Consider the following 20,390-nt stretch of genomic DNA (forward strand, 5'->3'; position numbering starts at 1 on the left):
TTAAAATAGGCCAGGCATGGGCTCAAGCCTGTAATCCCAGCACTTTGGGAGGCCGAGGCAGGTGGATTACTTGAGGTCAGGAGTTCGAGACCAGCCTGGCCAACATGGTGAAACCCCTTCTCTACTAAAAATACAAAAATTAGCCGAGTGTGATGGCACGTGCCTGTAATCCCATCTACTTGGGAGGCTGAGGCAGGAGAATCTCTTGAACCCAGGAGGTAGAGATTGCAATGGGTCAAGATTGCACCACTGTACTCCAGCCTGGGTGACAGAGACTCCATCTCAAAAAAATAATAATAGGGCCGGGCGCGGTGGCTCAAGTCTGTAATCCCAGCACTTTGGGAGGCCGAGACGGGCGGATCACGAGGTCAGGAGATCGAGACCATCCTGGCAAACACGGTGAAACCCCGTCTCTATTAAATACAAAAAAACTAGCCAGGCGAGGTGGCGGGCGCCTGTAGTCCCAGCTACTTGGGAGGCTGAGGCCGGAGAATGGCGTGAACCCGGGAGGCGGAGCTTGCAGTGAGCTGAGATCCGGCCACTGCACTCCAGCCTGGGTGACAGAGCGAGACTCCGTCTCAAAAAATAATAATAATAATAATAATAATAAAATAGAATTACATACAAATCAAAAAAGATAACTTAGTGGTGAAAAATATGTTAAAATTTAAATTTATCTGAAACAGGAAAACTGTCTCTACAAAAAAACAAAGATTAGCCAGGTGTGGTGGGGCAAGCCTGTGGTTCCAGCTACTTGGGAGGCTGAGGTGGGAGGATCACTTGAGCCTGGGAGGTTAAGGCTGTGGTGAGCTGTGATCACACCATTGCATTCCAGCCTGGATGACAGAGCAAGACCCTGTCTCCCTCAATAAATCAGTAAATAATACAAAATGGCTATCTCAAAATAAAGTATAATAAGCATTAATACATACTGACTGAGGGAAAAACTGTTCATACTCAATTAATAGAAAATAAAAAGACTAGTTCCACTTGGGTTATTTTGAGCACCTACTGTGAGCCAGGTACTCCACCAGATGACAAGGATAACAAGATTAGAAAAGTTTTCTGTTTTCATAGAGAATAGGAAAGAATTCTTTCTCTAGGAAAGAATGAGAGGATTAATAAACAAAAGTCAGATGGACCACTATGTAGATTTTAAACAGATTGATGGGAATGACTTGTGGCTTACTCCAGATTGGATGTCAGGTGCAAACTCTCTGGAGAGGTGACATTTAAATTGAAATCTTTAGCCACATGTGGTGGCGTGTGCCTGTAGTCCCAGCTACTCAGGAGGCTGAGGTGGGAGGATCAGTTGACCCTACAAAAGTAAGGCTGCAGTGAGCCATGACTGCGCCACTGCACTCCAGCCGGGGCAACAGGGGGGACCTTGCTTCCAAAATAAAAGAAAAAAAGAAAATGTTGAAATCTGCCAGGTGCAGTGGCTCATACCTGTAATTACAGCACTGTGGGAGGCCAAGGCGGGCAGATCACCTGAGGTCAGGAGTTTGAGACCAGCCTGACCAACATGGAGAAACCCCGTCTCTACTACAAACACAAAATTAGCCAAGTGTGGTGGTGCATGCCTGTATTCCCAGCTACTTGGGAGACTGAGGCAGGAGAATCGCTTGAACCTGGGAGGCAGAGGTTGCGGTGAGCGGAGACTGCGCCATTGCACTCCATCTCAAACAAGAGCAAAACTCTGTCTTGAAAAAACAAAAAGAAAAGAAAATGTTGAAATCTAAATGATAAGAAGCAGCCAAGTAAGTAAGAAGATATAAGCCCTGAGGTATGGAGCTGAAACATACTGGACCCAGCAGAGAGCACTGGAAACGAGGAGGATGGAGGAATAGATGAGAATCAAGACTGTGAAGTTTTCTATAGCTCAGAGAATAAAGTTTGTATTTGTATTCTTAGGTAGAGGAAAACCTATGGGGTTTTTTGGTTTTGTTTTTTGTTTTGTTTCGTTTTGTTTTGTTTGTTTTTTGTTGTTGTTGAGACGGAGTCTCCATCACCCAGGCTGGAGTGCAGTGGTGTGATCTCAGCTCACTGCAACCTCCGCCTCTCAGGTTCAACCAATTATCCTGCCTCAGCCTCCCAAGTAGCTGGGATTGCAGGCACCCGCCACCATGCCCAGCTAATTTGTGTATTTTTAGTAGAGATGGGGTTTCACCATCTTGGCCAGGCTGGTCTTGAACTCCTGACCTCGTGATCCACCTGCCTCGGCCTCCTAAAGTGCTGGGATTACAGGTTTGAGCCGCAACACCCACCCAGGGGGTTTTAAACAGAATGAGATGATCACATTTTTAAAAGATCTGGGTGGGTGCAATAGCTCATGCCAGTAATCCAAGCACTTTGAGAGGCTGAGGCAGGAGTTCAGGAGTTCAAGACAGCCTGGGCAACATAGCAAGACCTCATCTCTATAAAACAGCAAGACCTCATCTCTATAAAATAAAATAAAAATAAAAATAATTAGCTAGGTATGGTGGCATGAGCCTGTGGTTCCAGCTCCTCGGAAGGCTGAGGCGGGAGGATCACTTGAACTCAGGAGTTCCAGGCTGCAATGAGCCATGATCAGGCCACTGCACTCCGGCCTGGGTGACAGAGCGCAACCCTATCTCCAAAAAAAAAAAGAAAGAAAGAATTGAGCAGCCGGGCACCATGGCTCATGCCTGTAATCCCAGCACTTTGGGAGGCTGAGGCGGGTGAATCATGAGCTCAGGAGTTGAAGACCAGCCTGGCCAAGATGGTGAAACCCCGTCTCTATTAAAAATACAAAAAAGTTAGCTGGGTATGGCGGCAGGAACCTGTAATCCCAGCTACTCAAGAGGCTGAGGCAGAGAATTGCTTGAACCCGGGAGGTGGAGGTTGCAGTGAGCCGAGATCACACCACTGCACTCCAGCCTGGGTAACACAGCGAGACTCCATCTCAAAAAAAAAAAAAAGAAAAGAAAGAAAGAAAGAAAGAAAGAAAGAAAGAAATGGTCTTTGATAGATTTATGCAAAAATAGATTAAAGAGGGATAACAGTGAAAGCAAGACAAGTTTATTTATTTATTTTTTATTTTTTTGAGACAGAGTCTCACTCTGTTGCCCAGGCTGGAGTGCCGTGGTGCCATCTCAGCTGACTATAACCTCCACCTCCTGGGTTCAAGCGATTCTCTGCCTCAGCCTCCCCAGTAGCTGGGATTACAGGCATGAACCACCACACCCAACTGATTTCTGTACTTTTTTTTTTTTTTGAGACAGAGTCTCACTCTGTCGCCCAGGCTGGAGTGCAGTGGTGTAATCTTGGCTCACTGCAAGCTCAGCCTCCCAGGTTCACGCCATTCTCCTGCCTCAGCCTTCTGAGTAGCTGGGACTATAGGTGCCCGCCACCACGCCCGGCTAATTTTTTGTATTTTTAGTAGAGACGGGATTTCACCGTGTTAGCCAGGATGGTCTCGATCTCCTGACCTCCCAAAGTGCTGGGATTACAGGCGTGAGCCACCGCGCCCCGCCGATTTCTGTATTTTTAGTAGAGACTGGGTTTTGCCATGTCGGCCAGGCTAGTCTGAAACTCCTGACCTCAAGTGATCTGCTTGCCTTGGCCTCCCAAAGTGCCATGATTACGGATGTGAACTACTACGCCCCATCCAAGAGGAGTTTAAAGGCTATTGTACTGGTCAAGCTGCAGTGACAGGGATTTGGATTAGGGCAGCAGTAAAAATGGAGAGAAGTCAATAGACAGAAGATGTGTTTTAGACATACAGAATTGTTTTATGGTTTTTTTCTTTCTTTTTTTCTCTTGTTTTGATGCATGGAATATTACACTCGGTGCTCAGTTTTACAAACCCTCAAAGTTTCATGTCCCCATCTACAATCATTACCACATACAAAACCAGAAAAACAAGATACCATAAAATGGTGAAATATTAAGAAAAAGCTGAGAGAGGGAAAAAAAAAGTATGTTTTAAAAAGAAGTATTAAAATTATTATATAGGGCAGAGTGTTATGCTGTGATGATTCTAGTTCTAAAATAGACTAAAACAGCCAGGTACAGTGGCTAATGCCTGTAATCCCTGCATTTTGGAGGCCAAGGCAGGAGGATCGTTTAAGCCCAGGAGTTCAAGACCAGCCTGGGAAACCCAGCAAGACCCTCACCTCTACAAAAAAAACTTTAAAAAAACAATTAGCAGGGCATAGTGGTGCATACCTGTGGTCCCAGCTAATTTGGGAGGCTGAGGTAGGAGGATTGCTTAAGCCCAGGAGTTCAAGGCTGCAGTGAGCTGTGTTTGTGCCACTGCACTCCAGCCTAGGTGACAAAGTGAGACCCTGTCTCAAAAATAAAATAAGGCTGGGTGCAGTAGCTCACACCTGTAATCCCAGCACTTTGGGAGGCCAAGGCAGGTGGATCACCAGAGGTCAAGAGTTCCTGACCAGCCTGACCAATATGGTGAAACCTCATCTCTACTAAAAATACAAAAATTAGCCAGGCGTGGTGTCATGCACCTGTATTCCCAGCTACTTGGGAGGCTGAGACAGGAGAATTGCTTGAACTCAGGAGGTGGAGGTTGCAGTGAGCCAAGATTGTGCCTGCACTCCAGCCTGGGAGACAGAGCGAGCCTCTGAATGCCAAGAATAAATTTTTAAAATTCAACTCCAAAACCCCACTGGTTATCCATACAAAGAAAAACAAAATATTTTTACTCCTTTCTACCCTCTGGTGGTTACACATTACAATCAAAGTTTGTCATTTTTGAAGCCCTGGATAGGATGGCCATTTATCAATCCCTTTAGAAGTTATTATTATCTCTCTCTCTTTCTTTTTTTCTTTTTTTTGAAACAGAGTCTTGCTCTGTCGCCTAGGCTGAAGTGCAGTCATGTGATGTCAGCTCACTGCAACCTCCGCCTACTAGGTTCATGCAATTCTCCTGCCTCAGCCTCCCAAGTAGCTGGGATTATAGGTGCCCACCATCATGCCCAGCTAATTTTTGTATTTTTAGTAGAGACAGGGTTTCGCCATGTTGGCCAGGCTGGTCTCGAACTCCTGACCTCAAGTGATCTGCCTGCCTCAGCCTCAACAAAGTGCTGGGATTACCGGCCTGAGCCACCTTAAGAAATTCTACCAACACAAGATTTAACTAAAATCATGTTAGATTAAAAAAATAAGAAGTCCTCTCCACTTCTTGAAAATTAATTTAATCCTCATGGCAATATATTAATGAGAAGATATACATTTATAATTTCCTTACACTTCCACACAGTCATCTATACTGGTACTCTACCTGCCCAATCAAGTTCTGATTCTACAGTAACAGATGCCATAAACAAGGGTTGTTCTGCCTTCTCTTTTGTTTTCCTTGCTTGTTTACGTGTGTGTGTGTGTTGTGCTGTTGTTGCTGCCACTGACATCTAAAATCTGTCCTCCTTCTGCTAAGTTTTATGTCCTCTCACTAACTGCCTCTTCTTCAAAGTAAGACAACAGCAACCAAAAATGTTTTCTGTTCCTTGTTTTTTCTCCATCTCAACATCAGAGGCCTCAGCCTGGGGGAAATAGTACCTGACTTGGAAATGCACTCCCCACACCACCATTTCAACCAACCTCAAATCATTTTTGAAAAGGTGTTAGATATCAATAAAGACATTTGGGCACACTGTACCCTCACCCCTCTACATTTTGTCCCTTTGCACGTTCCCCTTGTCTTAGGCATCTTTCTTCCTTTCTACCTCCAGTTGACCTCAGTGGGAGCTGGTTCGTTTCAATTCACCCCACTTTGTCACCAGCAGCTTTGGACTCAACCATTCTCACCCAGAGTTGGACATCACAGACTATCTACTGAGGGGCAATAACTGAAGCCAGGGCCTAGGTCCTAACCCACACGGGAAAGAACTGCTGTCCAGAATTATACCATGGGTTGGCACTCTCTGTATATATTTAATCTTGAGATAATTAGGCCAGGCACGCTGGCTCACACCTGTAATCCCAGCACTTTGGGAAGCCGAGGCAGGTGGATCACTTGAGGTCAGGAGTTTGAGACCAGCCTGGCCAACACGGTGAGACCCTACCTCTACTAAAAATACAAAAATTAGCCGGGCGTGGTGGTGAGTGCCTATAATCCCAGCTACTTGGGAGGCTGAGGCTGCAGAATCACCTGAACCCAGGAGGCGGAGGTTGCAGTGAGCCAAGATCATGCCACTGCACTCCAGCCTGGGCAACAGAGGGAGACTCAGTCTCACAAAAAAAATAATAATAATAATAAATCTTAAGATAATTTAATTTTAGTATCATCCCTGAAAACAGCTGATTCCAGTCAGGAACTGGGCTAAATAAATTGTCTCTGGGTCGGGCTCGGTGGCTCATGCCTGTAATGCCAGCACTTTGGGAGGCCAAGGTGGGAGGATCAATTGAGCCCAGGAGTTTGAGACCAGCCCGGGTAATGTAGGGAGACCCTGTCTTTATTTTATTTATTTATTTATTTATTTACTTACTTATTTTGAGATGGAGTCTTGCTCTGTCACCCAGGCTGGAGTGCAGTGGCATGATCTTGGCTCACTCCAACCTCTTCCTCCTGGGTTCAAGCCATTCTCCTGGCTCAGCCGCCCCAGCAGCTGGGATTACAGGTATGTGCCACCATGCCCAGATAATTTTTGTATTTTTAGTAGAGACAGGGTTTCATCATGTTGGCCAGGCTTGTCTCAAACCCCTGACCTCGTGATCCACCTGCCTCAGCCTCCCAAAGTGTTGGGATTACAGGTGTGAGACACCGCGCCCAGCCGACCCTGTCTCTATTTTAAAAAAGAAAAGAACGAATGAAAAGAGCGAAAGAATGAACGAAAGAAAGAACATACTGAAGAAAGCAGAAAAAAAGAAAGAAGGAAAGAGGGAAGGAAGGGAGGGAGGGAAGGAAGAAAGGGAGGGAGGGAAGGAAAAGAAAAGAAAGAGAACAAGAGAAAGAAAGGAGGAAGGAAGGGAGAGAAGGAAGGGGAAAAAGAAAGAAAGAGAAAAGAAGAAAAAGAAGATCAGTCCAAGCACGGTAGCTCACGCCTGTAATTCCAGCACTTTGGGAGGCCGAGGCAGGTGGATCACCTGAGGCCAGGAGTTCGAAACCAGTCTGGCCAACATGGTATAACCCCGTATCTACTAAAAATACAAAACTTAGCTGGGCATGGTGGTGCATGCCTGTAATCCCAGCTACTCAGGAGGCTGAGGCAGGAGAATTGCTTGAACCCGGAGGTGAAGGTTGCAGTGAGCCAAGATCATGCCTTGCACACCAGCCTGGACAAAAAGAGTGAAACTCTTGTTTCCAAAAAAAAAGAAAGAAAAGAAAAACAAATCAGCCAGGCGTGGTGGCACTCGCCAATAGCCCCAGCTACTTGGGAGGCTGAGGTGGAAGGATTGCTGGAGCTCCAGAAGTCGAGGCTGCAGTGAGCTGGGATCGCGTCACAGCCTGGGAAACATTAACTACTTTTTTTTTTTTTTTTTTTTTCCTGAGACTGAGTCTTGCTCTGTCACCCAGGCTGGAGTGCAGTGGCGCAATCTCGGCTCACTGCAGCCTCTGCCTCCCGGGTTCAAACGATTTTCCTGCCTCAACCTCCCGAGTAGCTGGGATTACAGGCACGCGCCACCAGGCCCGGCTAATTTCTTGTATTTTTAGTAGAGACGGGGTTTCACCATGTTGGTCAGGCTGGTCTCTAACTCCTGGCCTCGTGATCCGCCCCACTCAGCCTCCCAAAGTCCTGGAATTACAGGCGTGAAAACAGCGCCCGGCCTAATTAACTTTTTTTTTTTTTAATCGTCTCTCTAAGGATAATAGAGACCGTTCCGGGGGGCGCGATTTCTGCAAAATTCTCCAAGATTTGGGGTTAGAGTGGAATCAGTAAAGAAACTGAATTCAGAAACTGCCCAATGACCTCATTCCAGAACATCTCCGGTCTTAAGGGATTTCTAAATTAGCGATATGGGGGACCCGGTGTTAGCAGAGCCATCTAGAGACCTCTTCCTCTACGAAGCCTAGAGCGCTCCTAGCAGAGCCAAGGGCATCTGCTGCCTCTTCAAAGGGAAGATGGACATGACTCTTAACCGCCTTGGCACCCTCTCTACTACAGCATCCCTACCCTCTTTTTCGGTGTGTTTTCATCGAGTGCTGAGGAAGACGACAGCTTTCACAAGAATTCCTCCCCGGTGGGCCCTTCCCCCTGCCTCTTGCAGCCCAGCCATCTTCCCTCAGCCCTCAAGTCCCTCGAGACTTAGCCTCCCGCCCGAAGCGCTCCTCCTGCTCTGATTGGTTCTCCCGGGAGCCTTCGGCCAATGGGAATGACGTATTCCGGCGGACGTAGCCCGAGGGCTCGGGAGGAGGAGGGGCGTAGGGTTCTGCGACGCGCAGCTCGCTAGGGCGGTGGCACGAGGTGTGTGGCGCTGGCCGCGTGGCCTCACAACCCTCGCTATCACCACCACCCAGTGCATGTGGGTGCCGAGGCCCGCAGAGATACAAGGGCGCCAGGGGCTGCCTGCAAAGTCTGTGCTGGTGGAGGTGGCCGTGACGGGAAGTCCTGAATTTGGGCCTCCCGGATCCCCACGCTCCATTCCCAGAAACCCTCGCGCCTAGAAATCTTTCTTCAAAGGAGTTGGGCCAGGGCGCCCAAGCGTGCGGGGCACCCCGCTTTGCAGGGCTCTCCCTGAAGCCCCGCTTTTTCCGCCAACACCGATTCCCTTGCTTCTGGGCCGGGAGGTGAAGCACTCAGCCGTTGGTCCACCTGCGCTTCTTTGCTCAGCCTCCCGACTCAACGCTGGACATTGAGAGGAAGCAAGGCAGGCTGGACAGAGGACAAGCACAGAGAGGGCAACAGGAGCAAAGTCTACCGCAAAGCTATTCCAGGTTGGGTCTGGGGGCAAGGCCGGGCGCTCGTGGATTGGGAAGCTTCCCCAGGGCCCTTGCAACAGCTGCCATCCTCCATCCACATCTCTCTTACTGGGATGGGAATTTTTATTTTTTTATTTTTAAATTTATTTATTTATTTATTTTTTGAGACGGAGTCTTCCTCTGTCGCCCAGGCTGGAGTGCAGTGGCTGTATCTGCAACCTCCGCCTCCCAGGTTCAAGCGATTCTCCCACCTCAGCCTCCCGAGTAGCTGGGATTACAGGCGCCCGCCACCATGCCCGGCTAATTTTCGTATTTTTAGAGACGGGAGTCACCATGTTGGCCAGACTGGTCTCGAACTCCTAACCTCAGGTGATCCACCTGCCTCAGCCTCCCAAAGTGCTGGGATAACAGGCGTGAGCCACCCCGCCCGGCCAAGCCTGCCTTCTCTTAATTTACCTTTTCACTCTTCTTTCCTGATAGTTTTGACGTGAACTGTTCGGACTCTCAGTGCTACCTGATAGAAAACTGCATTCCAGGAAAGGAACTCAGCTGTGCAGTGAGTGGGGGGGTTTCGATGCTAAAAGCTGGACATAAACCTGAAGTCAGAATACTCAGTTTGTTTTGGGAGGGGTAAAGTGCTTAACTATCCTTGCTCCATTGTTAGCCTGGTAATTAACTATACAAACCTAAAGGCCAAATTCTTTGCCTACTGCCAGGGTCAGTCAGGCTCACTTTGGTCTAGTACAGCCAGCCAAGGGTGGCAATGTCCTCGGTTCTGTGAGAGACCTTCCCGCAGAGTCAGAGGCTTCTCTTCTTTATTGTGCACCCTCTGCTGGTTAGTGTGATACAGTGAGCTCAGAGGAAAGGTGCATAGGACTTACTAGAGATAATTTTATACCCAATAGTATTTCCTTAAAAGTGTTAAATTGAAGATTATACCTATGGAGCTAGGATGTGGTGCTCAGGAAGAGTATGAGTAGTCAGCATTGTAGCAGTTGAGTCTCAGTGGTAATGGAAATGAGGAAAGTTGAAGGATAATAATAGCTACCATTTGGGGCATGGTAGTTATTTTGTGCCAGGCACTCACTGTGCTAAGCAACTTTACCTTCACTGACTCATTTAATCTTTAAAACAACCCTACAAGGTAAGTACTATTATTCCATTTCATGAATAGGAAAGTGAGACTCAGAGAAGTTAGGTCACCTGTGTGAGATTATACAGCTAGGCTAATAAATAGAGCCGAGACCCAAACCTAGGCTTATCTCTGAGCTCCCACATGTAACCACTATGATAATTTTCTTTTTTTTTTTTTTTTTGTTGAGACAGAGTCTCCCTGTGTCGCCCAGACTGGAGTGCAGTGGCCGGATCTCAGCTCACTGCAAGCTCCGCCTCCCGGGTTCACGCCATTCTCCTGCCTCAGCCTCCCGAGTAGCTGGGACTACAGGCGTCCGCCACCTCGCCCGGCTAGTTTTTGTATTTTTTAGTAGAGACGGGGTTTCACCGTGTTAGCCAGGATGGTCTCGATCTCCTGACCTTGTGATCCGCCCGTCTCGGCCTCCCAAAGTGCTGGGATTACAGGCTTGAGCCACCGCGCCCGGCCGATAATTTTCTTTCATGAGATATCCTTGGAACAATTTCTGGGCTGATGTTTACTCAACTCATATACTATTATCTCTCACGTTCAAAATTTCCCTGCCATTTCAAAGACAAAAAACAAATTAGATATAACCATGCCTCTGAAATGTATTATTTCACCTACAGGAGTCTGATCTGTGAAAACCTAGGTTTGTTAAGACTCTGCCAACATGTGCTCTCCTGCCAGTCCCAAAATCCTATACAGGAACCCCCGGTTCCTCAGGTTAGCTTTTCTGCAGCTCCATCACCAGCAGCAGAGTGATGTGTTCTGTGATGTCCTTCTGCAGGCAGAAGGTAAGAGACTGGTGGGAATTCAACTGAAAACTCACCACAGAATAAGATAAAACGAGTTCAGGGCCAGAGGGTAAAGGACAAAATCAGCAAAATGTTACTGCCTATGACCACTGTAAACTAGTTGGTAAAGGGCTGTTTGTTTCTAGGACAATTACTACTGTTTTCAAGAGTGAAATTGTGACTTTGCTTCTTTCTCTTAAATAATGAATCTAATTGTAAAGTTTTATAAGCAGATAAATTCTATATAACATAGATAATATTCCAATGGGATGGTTGTGAAGATTAAGAGTTAACGTGGGTGAGCACTTAGAATAGTGCTTTTTTTTTTTTTTTTTTTTTTTTTTTTTTTTTTGAGACGGAGTCGCGCTCTGCCGTTCAGGCTGGAGTGCAGTGGCCGGATCTCAGCTCACTGCAAGCTCCGCCTCCCGGGTTGACGCCATTCTCCTGCCTCAGCCTCCCGAGTAGCTGGGACTACAGGCGCCCGCCACCACGCCCGGCTAGTTTTTTGTATTTTTTAGTAGAGATGGGGTTTCACCGTGTTAGTCAGGATGGTCTCGATCTCCTGACCTCGTGATCCGCCCGTCTCGGCCTCCCAAAGTGCTGGGATTACAGGCTTGAGCCACCGCGCCCGGCCAGAATAGTGCTTTTAATGTACCAACCACAGTATGTGTTAGATGATACTATTATGTTTTCCTTTTTTTGAGAGTCTCACTCTCTTGCCCAGGCAGGAGTGTGGTGGCACAGTCACAGCTCCCTGCAACATCCACCTCCTGGGTTCAAGTGATTCTCATGCCTTAGCCTTCTCAAGTAGCTGGGATTACAGGCATGCACCACTAGGCCCAGCTAATTTTTGTATTTTTAGTAGAGATGAGGTTCTGCCATGATGGCCAGGCTGGTCTCAACTCCTGGCCTCAAGTGATCCACCCGCTTCGGCCTCCCAAAGTGCTGGGATTACAGGCGTGAGCCACCATGTCCAACCCCATTTTCCCATTTTCTTTTCTTTTTTTTTGTTTTTGTTTTTGTTTTTGAGACAGCGTCTCACTCTGTCACCCAGGCTGGGGTGCAATGGCTCGGTCTCGGCTCACTGCAACCTCCACCTCCCGGGTTCAAGCAATTCTCCCGCCTCAGCCTCCCGAGTAGCTGGGACAACAGGTGCGTGCTACCACACCCGGCTAATTTTTTGTATTTTTAGTAGAGATGGGGTTTCACTATGTTGGCCAGGCTGGTCTCAAACTCCTGACCTCATGATTTGCCCGCCTCAGCCTCCCAAAGTGCTGAGATTACAGGCGTGAGCCTCTGCGCCTGGCCTGCTTAATTTTTTAATCTTCAAATTGATGACTTTTGCTGTTTGTTGCTAAAACTAAAAATGTATAGCTTATTTCCACCCCTTCACTTCACACTGGAAATATTAATTCAGCATAAAGTAGACCCTGATATATAATGTACAAGGCCCAAGATTAGAAGACAGTTACTTAGTAACTGTCAAATGGGCAGGTAACTTCATCTCTCTGGGGCTCAATTTCTTCATTTATAAAAAAAAATTATGATAACCAATATTGTATACCACTCTACAGTTTGTGGAGTACATACAGTATAGTGTCTCATTTGATTCTAAGTCTTGTAAGAGAAGTCTTAGCTATATAGTTCCAATTCTACATAGGAATGAGTTGAGGACTACAGTTAAGTGACTTGCCTGCTGCTTCTCTTAGTAAGTGCAGAGCTGAGATTGACTATTTAATTCCAAATAAAGAAGAAAACTATCAGTTGCCTGTTGTATGCTAAACACTGCTACCGTGGTCATACAAAAGTTCCTCTTCCTAAGGAAATCTTATAAGGGGAAGACATTCAAATATCCAGTGCATTCAAGTAACTGTGCAATATATTAAAAATATAATTGGGTAAGTATAGGCAGACTTAGGAGGATAAAAAAGGAACATCCTTCACAGACTTGAGGAGACTGGGAGACAAGGTTAGGGAACTTTTCTTGGAATAACCCCTTAGGTGAGATCTGAAGGACAAACAAGTGGGAGGAAGCAGGGAACAATTTTTCCTGGCAGAAAGCAGCATGTATATAGGTTCAGAGATGTGACCAAGGGATTTGTTCATTATTACTAGAGCAGACTATAAAAGGTGTATTGACCAGAGAGGAAAAGGGAAATTAGTAAACATGTGAGGTCTGAAGTATCATGCAAAGGAAGTAGGTATTTCAGGACACTGGGAAATGTACTGAACAGTTTTATGCAGAAGGTTATAATCTGATACCTGCTTTAGAAACAACATTCAGCCATTACTGGTTACTGAGCCTAGATAGGCAGCTGTTTCATAATCCAGGAGAGAAGGGATGGTGGTCTGAATTAAGGCATTGAGAAGATAAAAATATGAGCTATTAAAGAGAGTTTACAAAAATTGCTGAAGTGGTTAAGGGCATAGACTCTGTAGCCAGACTCTCTGGGCTCAAATTCTTTTTTTTTTTTTCTTTTTAGAGACAGGGTCTCACTGTTTTGCCTAGGTTAGTCTCAAACTCTTGTGCTCAAGTGATCCTCCCACCTCAGCCTCCCAAAGTGCTGGGATTACAGGCGTGAGCCACCACACCCGGCCAGGGTTGTTTTGTTTTGTTTTTTGAGACAGGGTCTCGCTCTGCCAACCAGGCTGGAGCAGTGACACAATCATAGCTCACTGCAAACTCAACCTCCCGGGCTCCGGTGGTTATCCTACCTCAGCCTCCTGAGTAGCTGGGACTACAGGCATATACCACCCAGTCAGCTAATTGTTTGTATTTTTAATAGAAACAGGGTTTTGCCATATTGCCTAGGCTGGTCTCAAACTCCTGGGCTAAAGCAATCTGTCTGCCTTGGAGGCCGAGGCGGATGGATCACCTGAGGTCAGGAGTTAAAGACCAGCCTGGCCAACATGGTGAAACCCCCTCTCTACTAAAAATAGAAAAATTAGCCAGGCACGGTGGCGGACGGCTGTAATCCCAGCTACTCGGGAGGCTGAGGCAGGAGAATTGCTTGAACCCAGGAGGCGGAGGTTGCAGTGAGCTGAGATTGCTCCATTGCACTCCAGCCTGTGCCACAGAGCGAGACTCTGTCTCAAAAAAACAAAAACAAAAACCAACAACCCTGATACTTAAATTAGATGTGATGGGTAAGGGAGGGGAAATGAAAAATGACTTCTGGTTTTCAAGCTCAGGCAACTGGGTGAATATGATGCCTTACTTCGAAGTAGAAAATGAGAGAGGTTTTTGGGGTGGGGAATAAGTTCATTTTCTGGAAAAGTTGCATTCAAGGTGCGGGTAAGGCATATATGTAGACATGCTAGCTGTGGTATGTTCACTCCCTCAGGAAAGGGATCTAGGCAGAGGTATGGATCTGGGAATCATCAGCAAGCCTTTTGTAATTAAAGCCATGGAAGAAACGAAGTGAGATTACCTGGGAAGTGCCCATTAAATGAGAAGGGGGCTCAGAACAGACGGCTAGAGCACAGCAGATAGTCCACCTCCATAGCTCTTTCTGTTAGACCACAAGTTGCTTCTATAAAAGTTTTTGAAGTCTTGTGTGAGTCAATAAAATTAAATTCAGCAAGAATGATGATCCTCTATTTTGTGTCAGGCACTGAATATATCTGAGAAAGACAGATATGGTCCCTGTCCTCACAGAGTTACAGCCTAGTGAAGGAGATGGGTAATTACAATACAGATAGCTAAGTGCCACGATAGCTACAGAGTACCTCTGCCCAGGAACACCTAACTCAGACTTGTGGTGGGGTGAAGGAAGGCTTTTTTTTTTTTTGAGTCACGGTATCACTATGTTGCCCAGGCTAGTCTCAAAGTCCTGGACTCAAGCAATCTTCCTGCCTCAGCCTCCCTAGTAGCTGGGATTACAAGCATGCGGCACTGCACTCAGCCCCAGGAGGCTTTCTGAAGGAAGTGATGACAAAGGTAGATTTTGAGAATAAAGAAACAAGTTAGCGGGCTGGACACAGTGGTTCACGAGGTCTGTGATTCCAGCACTCTGGGAGGCCAAGGCAGGTGGATCACCTGAGGTCAGGAGTTCGGGACCAGCCTGACCAACAAGGTGAAACCCCGTCTCTACTAAAAATACAAAAATTAGCCAGGTGTGGTGGCATGTGCTTGTAATCCCAGCTACTCGGGAGGCTGAGGCAGGAGAATTGCTTGAACCCAGGAGGCAGAGGTTGCAGTGAGCTGATACTGCACCACTGCACTCCAGCCTGGGTGACTGAGAGTATCTTAAAAAAAAAAAAAAAAAAAAGTTAGCTAGGCAAAAGGTAATGGCAGAAGCTTCCAGGCAGGCAGAAGAATCATTTTCTTTTACTTGAAGTCCCATGGAAGGAAATAAGAGAAGGGGCAGTACATTTGGGTAGTAATGTCTGTGCTTACCCCATGAACATGCCAGTCTACCTGAGATAACAAAAGAATTTGGGTTTCCCTTCAGGTGAGGCAGTTCCAGCTCACTGCTGCATCCTGTCAGCTTACAGCCCCTTCTTCACAGAGCGCCTGGAGCGGGAGAGGCCAGCTCAGGGTCGGAAGGTGGTGCTGGAGCTGGGCGGCCTAAAGATCAGCACACTTAGGAAGCTGGTGGACTTCCTGTATACCTCAGAAATGGAAGTATCTCAAGAAGAAGCCCAGGATGTGCTATCTGCTGCCCGTCAGCTCCGTGTGTCTGAGCTGGAATCCCTTCAGCTTGAGGGTGGAAAGTTGGTGAAGGCCCCACAGGGCCGAAGACTGAACCGAGAGTGCTTACAACCAACAAGTGCTGCACCAATCTCTGCCAGAGTGGTGACACCCAGCCACCACCCTCACACCCCACTGCCTGCTACTCGGACTCCTTGTCCTCTTGGGGCAATAAGATTGAAGTCCTTGGGGAAGGAAGAGGGGCCTCAGGAGAACAACCGACAGAATGCAGACAATCTGTCTGGCACTCTTCTGCTCAAGAGGAAGGCCAGAGCCTGCCCAACTCCGCAAGAAAAAAGCTCTTCACCATCAAGCCATAGTCAAGGGCCTAGAGAGAACAAGAATGACACTGCCCTTGATCCTACAGTGCTCTCCCCACCCAGCTTGTACCCCTCTGTGGACAAACACCTGTTGCCCAGAAAGATCAGGCTCAGTCGCTCAAAGCCATCTCCTGATATCTGTACATCAAAGCCTTCCAGCATTTTAAGTGGACCTAGCTCAGTACCTGCAACCCCTGGCCGGCGTCTTTGGCGGCAGAGGAGTGTAAATAAAGAAGCACCAGAGGACAAGCTAAAACCAGGGAGAGCTAGTCCTCTACAGACCACCCCAAGCCCATCTGGTCTGGGAAAGACAGGTGGGAGCAAGAAGCGGAGCCCTGAAGTTAGGGCACCTAACTCAGAATCTGCAGAGGAGGGGCAGGTTGGGAGAGTTAAACTTAGGAAGATTGTCAATGGGACTTGCTGGGAAGTGGTGCAAGAACCTCCCCTCAAAAACTCTCAAGATAGCCCCCAGATCCCAGATCCTGGAGGAGACTTCCGAGAGCCTTCAGGAACTCAGCCATTCTCCAGTAATGAGCAGGAAATGTCATCTACTAGAATAGAACTGTGTCAGGACTCCCCGGTGTGCACTAGGCTACAAGACATTCTGGTCTCTGCTAGCCACTCCCCAGACCACCCGGTGGTGAAGTCAGAGTTTGGGTCCAGTCCAGAACTGGTAGAGAAGGAACCTATGTTGGCTATTGACTGCAGAGAGCCCTATGCATTTGACACAGCCTTGCTGGAGCAACCCTGTGAGGCTGAGGAGTACCGAATCACAAGTGCTGCTGCCACCAGTGAGCTGGAGGAGATCCTGGACTTCATGCTCTGTGGCTCAGACATTGAACCACCTATAGGGTCTCTGGAGAGTCCTGGGGCTGAGGGCTGTAGAACCCCTACCTACCATCTGACAGAAACAGGAAAGAACTGGATGGAAGGGGAAGAATGGTGTCTACCAGACATGGAACTCTGGCCCAGGGAGCTCACAGAATTGGAAAAGGAACCTGCTGGTGAGAACAAAGAGCCAGCTGAGCTCCTTAGCCCCCTTGTCATGCCCTCTGAGGTGAGTGGAGAAGTGCTTTCAGTAGGAGGCCCTTGGACACCAGACCTTGAAATTACCAGCTCCCAGCCACTGGATGGTCAGGAAGACAAACTTCTCCATGTCAGCTCCCTTGATATTCCCCAGAGGTCTTATGGGGACCTCTCACCTCCCTGCTCAAACTGGGTGGAGACTGGGCTGGAAGTCTCCCTGACTACAGATGAGTTATTATACCCTTCTCCCAAGGCAGGCAAGGAGGTATCTGGTCACTCTGAACTACTAGGCTCACTTCCTGCGAGCTCTGAAGAGGAAGAGATTGATGTGGTGGACTGGACAGCAGAGGGGAGGCTGGTACCCACTAGTGTTCCCTCCGTATGGCCTGACCCTTCCTCAGAGTCAGAAACAGAGGTAGATATACTAACATAGCGGAGGGGGGAGGGCAGGTGAGGGGGCCTGGGAGGGTGGGAAGTGTTAGCTAGCAAAAGGCTTGTTGACAGAGAAGCTGGCACATGCCCTCTCCTCTTGGCACAAGAGGCAGGTGTATCCCTGGCTCTTTGTAGGTCCCTTCCTCCCCTCCCTAAGCCTCGGAAGCCAGGCAGAAGCCAAGGGTACCACACATAGAAAATTATGAATTTGAACCATCTTATTTCTTTGTAATCTATTTTCCAGTTAGTGACAACTTAAACTGTGTGCTCCCCAGTTCTAGTGGGTCATAAGTAACAGCCAAGGTCAGGTCTCTCAGGTCATAAGGCATCCAGTCACTGGTAATTTAGGAAAAGCTGGGAAAGAACACCTTCTGTGGTGGTGTACTGTTTAAGAAAATGTTCCAGAGGAAGGTGTAAAACAGTGTTGGGTGGAATACTATGTGGGTGGGAGTGATGGATGCTGTCCAGCACCTAACATGGGGCTTATTCACTGCCAGTATTAGGAAGTCTAGCTAAAACCTCTGCAGGGGACAAGAAGATGTACTTCCATCATTACTTCCAAAAAGTAAGTTGAAAAAGATAGTTGCTTTTTTTAAAAAATAAATTATTTACTTTGCTCCCATAATTTTTACAAGCATTTTTCATGTTTTACCAGAGACCCTAAAAGTTCCAGGTCAGGCCAGGTGTGGTGGCTCATCATGCCTGTTAACTCCAGCACTTTGGGAGGTCAAGGCAGGTGTATCACTTGAGGTCAGGAGTTTGAGACCAGCCTGGCCAACATGGTGAAACCCCGCCTTTCCTAAAAATAAAATAAAATAGATATTAGCCAGGCGTGGTGCTGTGCACCTGTGATCCCAGCTACTCAGGAGACTGAGGCAGGAGAATCGCTTGAACCTGGAAGACAAGAGGTTGCAGAGAGCACCACTATACTCCAGTGTGGGTGACGAAGTGAGACTCTGGCTCTTAAAAAAAAATTTTTTTTTTTAAAGTTCCAGGTCATATGGCTATCTTGGGCTATGAAAAACACAAGGACTACCAACTCCACAAGGCTGGCTTTGTCCATCCCTTAAGATTAAGTTTTACTCTATTACTCAAATACTTTATTTCAACTTTTATTAAACCAAATCCAGTAACTTTTGCAATGCCTTACTAGAGGGTTGCCTCACAACTGAACCTTCATTTCTGGCGGGGAAGAAACCATGGCTTCAGGCACATGACTGAAGTTTGGCCATGTTCCATCATTAATGTTCCAGCATCACCAGGGACACAAAGCTGCAAAAATGAGAAGGAAAATAAGGTTAGAGAAAGGATCCAGGCAATGATAAGGACTGAGGAAGACAGGTTCTCCAACCCTTGAACTCACAAACCCTGGAGCTCAAGGATTGCATCCTTCCTCCAAATCTCACTCAACATAAGTGCAGAACGTGCCAAAACACTGTATGAAGCACTAGGGACAAAGACAAGGTCAAAATCTTTGTAACCAAATGTGATGGTATTGTAGTACAGTGTTAACACAGGGGACAGTAACAGAACACCCTAGAACCAAACAGAAGAGTGTAGGGATAAACATAAATGAAGTAGCATGAAATAAACTTCCAAATGGAAAACTTGTCCATACCCCCAGGGCAACAGTCAACTACAGTCTTCCAAATGACAAATTGCACTTAGGCACACTAGATAGAAAACAATATTGTGTCTTTTTTTTTTTTTTTTTTTTCTCAAATAGACGGGGTCTCCCTATGTTGGCCATTCACTCCTGCCTCGATCTCCCAGAGTGCTGGGACTGCAGGCGTGAGCTACCCACGCCAGGTGGGTACTTGTAGCCACACCAAGATTAATCCCTTCTCTTCCTCAACAGCGGCCGCGCCCCCCACTTCCCATTTCAAACCTCAGCATGAGGACTTCTACCCAAATCTCCCTACGACAGGTACTTCTTCAACTCTTCCACCACCTCTTGAGGCTCAGGGAATTTGAGTTTGCGTGGGGGCCCCTTCTTAATCCCAGTCCAGAGCTCCGCACCTGCGAAAGGACAGAATGAAGCGAAGTTACAATACTTCGGAATCCACCCGCACGTCTCTGAAGTCATGAGACTGCCGCGGTTTCTGAGAACAGCGCTTCCTCTCTTCGGAATCCACGTCCCTCTCCCCTCCGCCCCTCTCCCCCACACCCACGTCCCCACTTACTGCTGCCGTCCGGGCGCAGCAGCGTCACCTCGAAGCTGCCCCTCCGGGGCTTGGTCGGGTTCACCTTTACTGGAAGCTCTGGGGCCTCCAGGCGCAGCGCCTGACTCAGGGCCGCGGCGTTGCGCCCATAGACGCGTCAGCTCGTGCTAGGGAGAGAAGGGGAGGTTAGAGACCGGGGCCTCTGGCCCCGCCGCGCCACTATTCCCTCTCCCCGGTTACTCTCCAGGCCCCTCACCAATGCTCGATAACAACGGTTGCCTCCTCCATTCCCTCCCCGCTGTTCGCCAGCTTCTCTTGCTTCTCGGCTGCGGCGACCATCGCGGCCTCAGCCTTCCGCTTCCTACCGCGGGGAGCCATGGCGTCTAGAACCTGGCCGAGAATGCAGCAGGCCTGGTGGGTGGGGTGCAAAGACGCGACCACTGAGCTGGAAGTGGGCAGCGAAGACCGCAGCCCGGAAGCTACCCTCCTACAGCGGAAACCTCTCCCCAAGGAACGGAAAGCGTGGTCCGCAGCGCCCACGTGGCCTGGAGGCGGACCTTGGGGCACAACCACTTTGCAAGCAGGGAGAGGGGAGGTGCGGGAAGCGCCTGACGGAACCACCCATCGCTTCGGGTCGACGAGACAGGGGACGCTGGGATGGTGAACACGGCAGGAAGGGGCGGAGACAAGGGTCCTATTGCAAGCCTCGCTTCACGCGCCGTCTTTTCTGTACCTTTGCGTCGCGCTACACGTTGTGTGCAACGATCCGTCGCCAAACTCTCCTCCCTGGCAACTGCGAACCAATCCCAAACTAAACCCACCACCTAACAGTGGCCCCTATTCTAGGCTTATGGAAACTGGCCTTCTGCAACTCTTGCCAATCCTGGGGATCAATGCCCGGCCTTTGGTAAAACCGAATAGGATGACCTTTGACGTCAAGATGGGCAATTCCTCTGCAGTTGCTAGGCTTTTCTAATACAGGAACACAC

The 20,390-nt window shown here is 48.0% G+C and overlaps 2 protein-coding genes across 2 annotated transcripts; one reads left to right on the plus strand and one right to left on the minus strand.

The window, feature by feature from the left end:
* The first annotated feature begins 10,644 nt into the window (after positions 1–10,644).
* On the plus strand, positions 10,645–17,864 carry BTBD18 (BTB domain containing 18). The gene is made up of 2 exons (XM_005577836.4): positions 10,645–10,768; positions 15,223–17,864. Exons 1-2 carry the CDS (start codon positions 10,645–10,647, stop codon positions 17,238–17,240), a joined length of 2,142 nt encoding a protein of 713 aa, XP_005577893.3. The 3' UTR covers positions 17,241–17,864.
* A 474-nt stretch (positions 17,865–18,338) lies between these two features.
* SELENOH (selenoprotein H) lies at positions 18,339–19,892 on the minus strand. The gene is made up of 4 exons (XM_015434699.4): positions 19,658–19,892; positions 19,423–19,568; positions 19,128–19,258; positions 18,339–18,511 (listed from the first exon to the last, which is right to left on the minus strand). The coding sequence occupies exons 1-3, from the start codon at positions 19,777–19,779 to the stop codon at positions 19,158–19,160; spliced, it is 369 nt and encodes a 122-aa protein (XP_015290185.3). The 5' UTR covers positions 19,780–19,892; the 3' UTR covers positions 18,339–18,511; positions 19,128–19,157.
* Positions 19,893–20,390: the final 498 nt, after the last annotated feature.

The sequence above is a fragment of the Macaca fascicularis genome, chromosome 14 (genome assembly GCF_037993035.2).
Source record: "Macaca fascicularis isolate 582-1 chromosome 14, T2T-MFA8v1.1".
Lineage (NCBI taxonomy): Eukaryota > Metazoa > Chordata > Mammalia > Primates > Cercopithecidae > Macaca > Macaca fascicularis.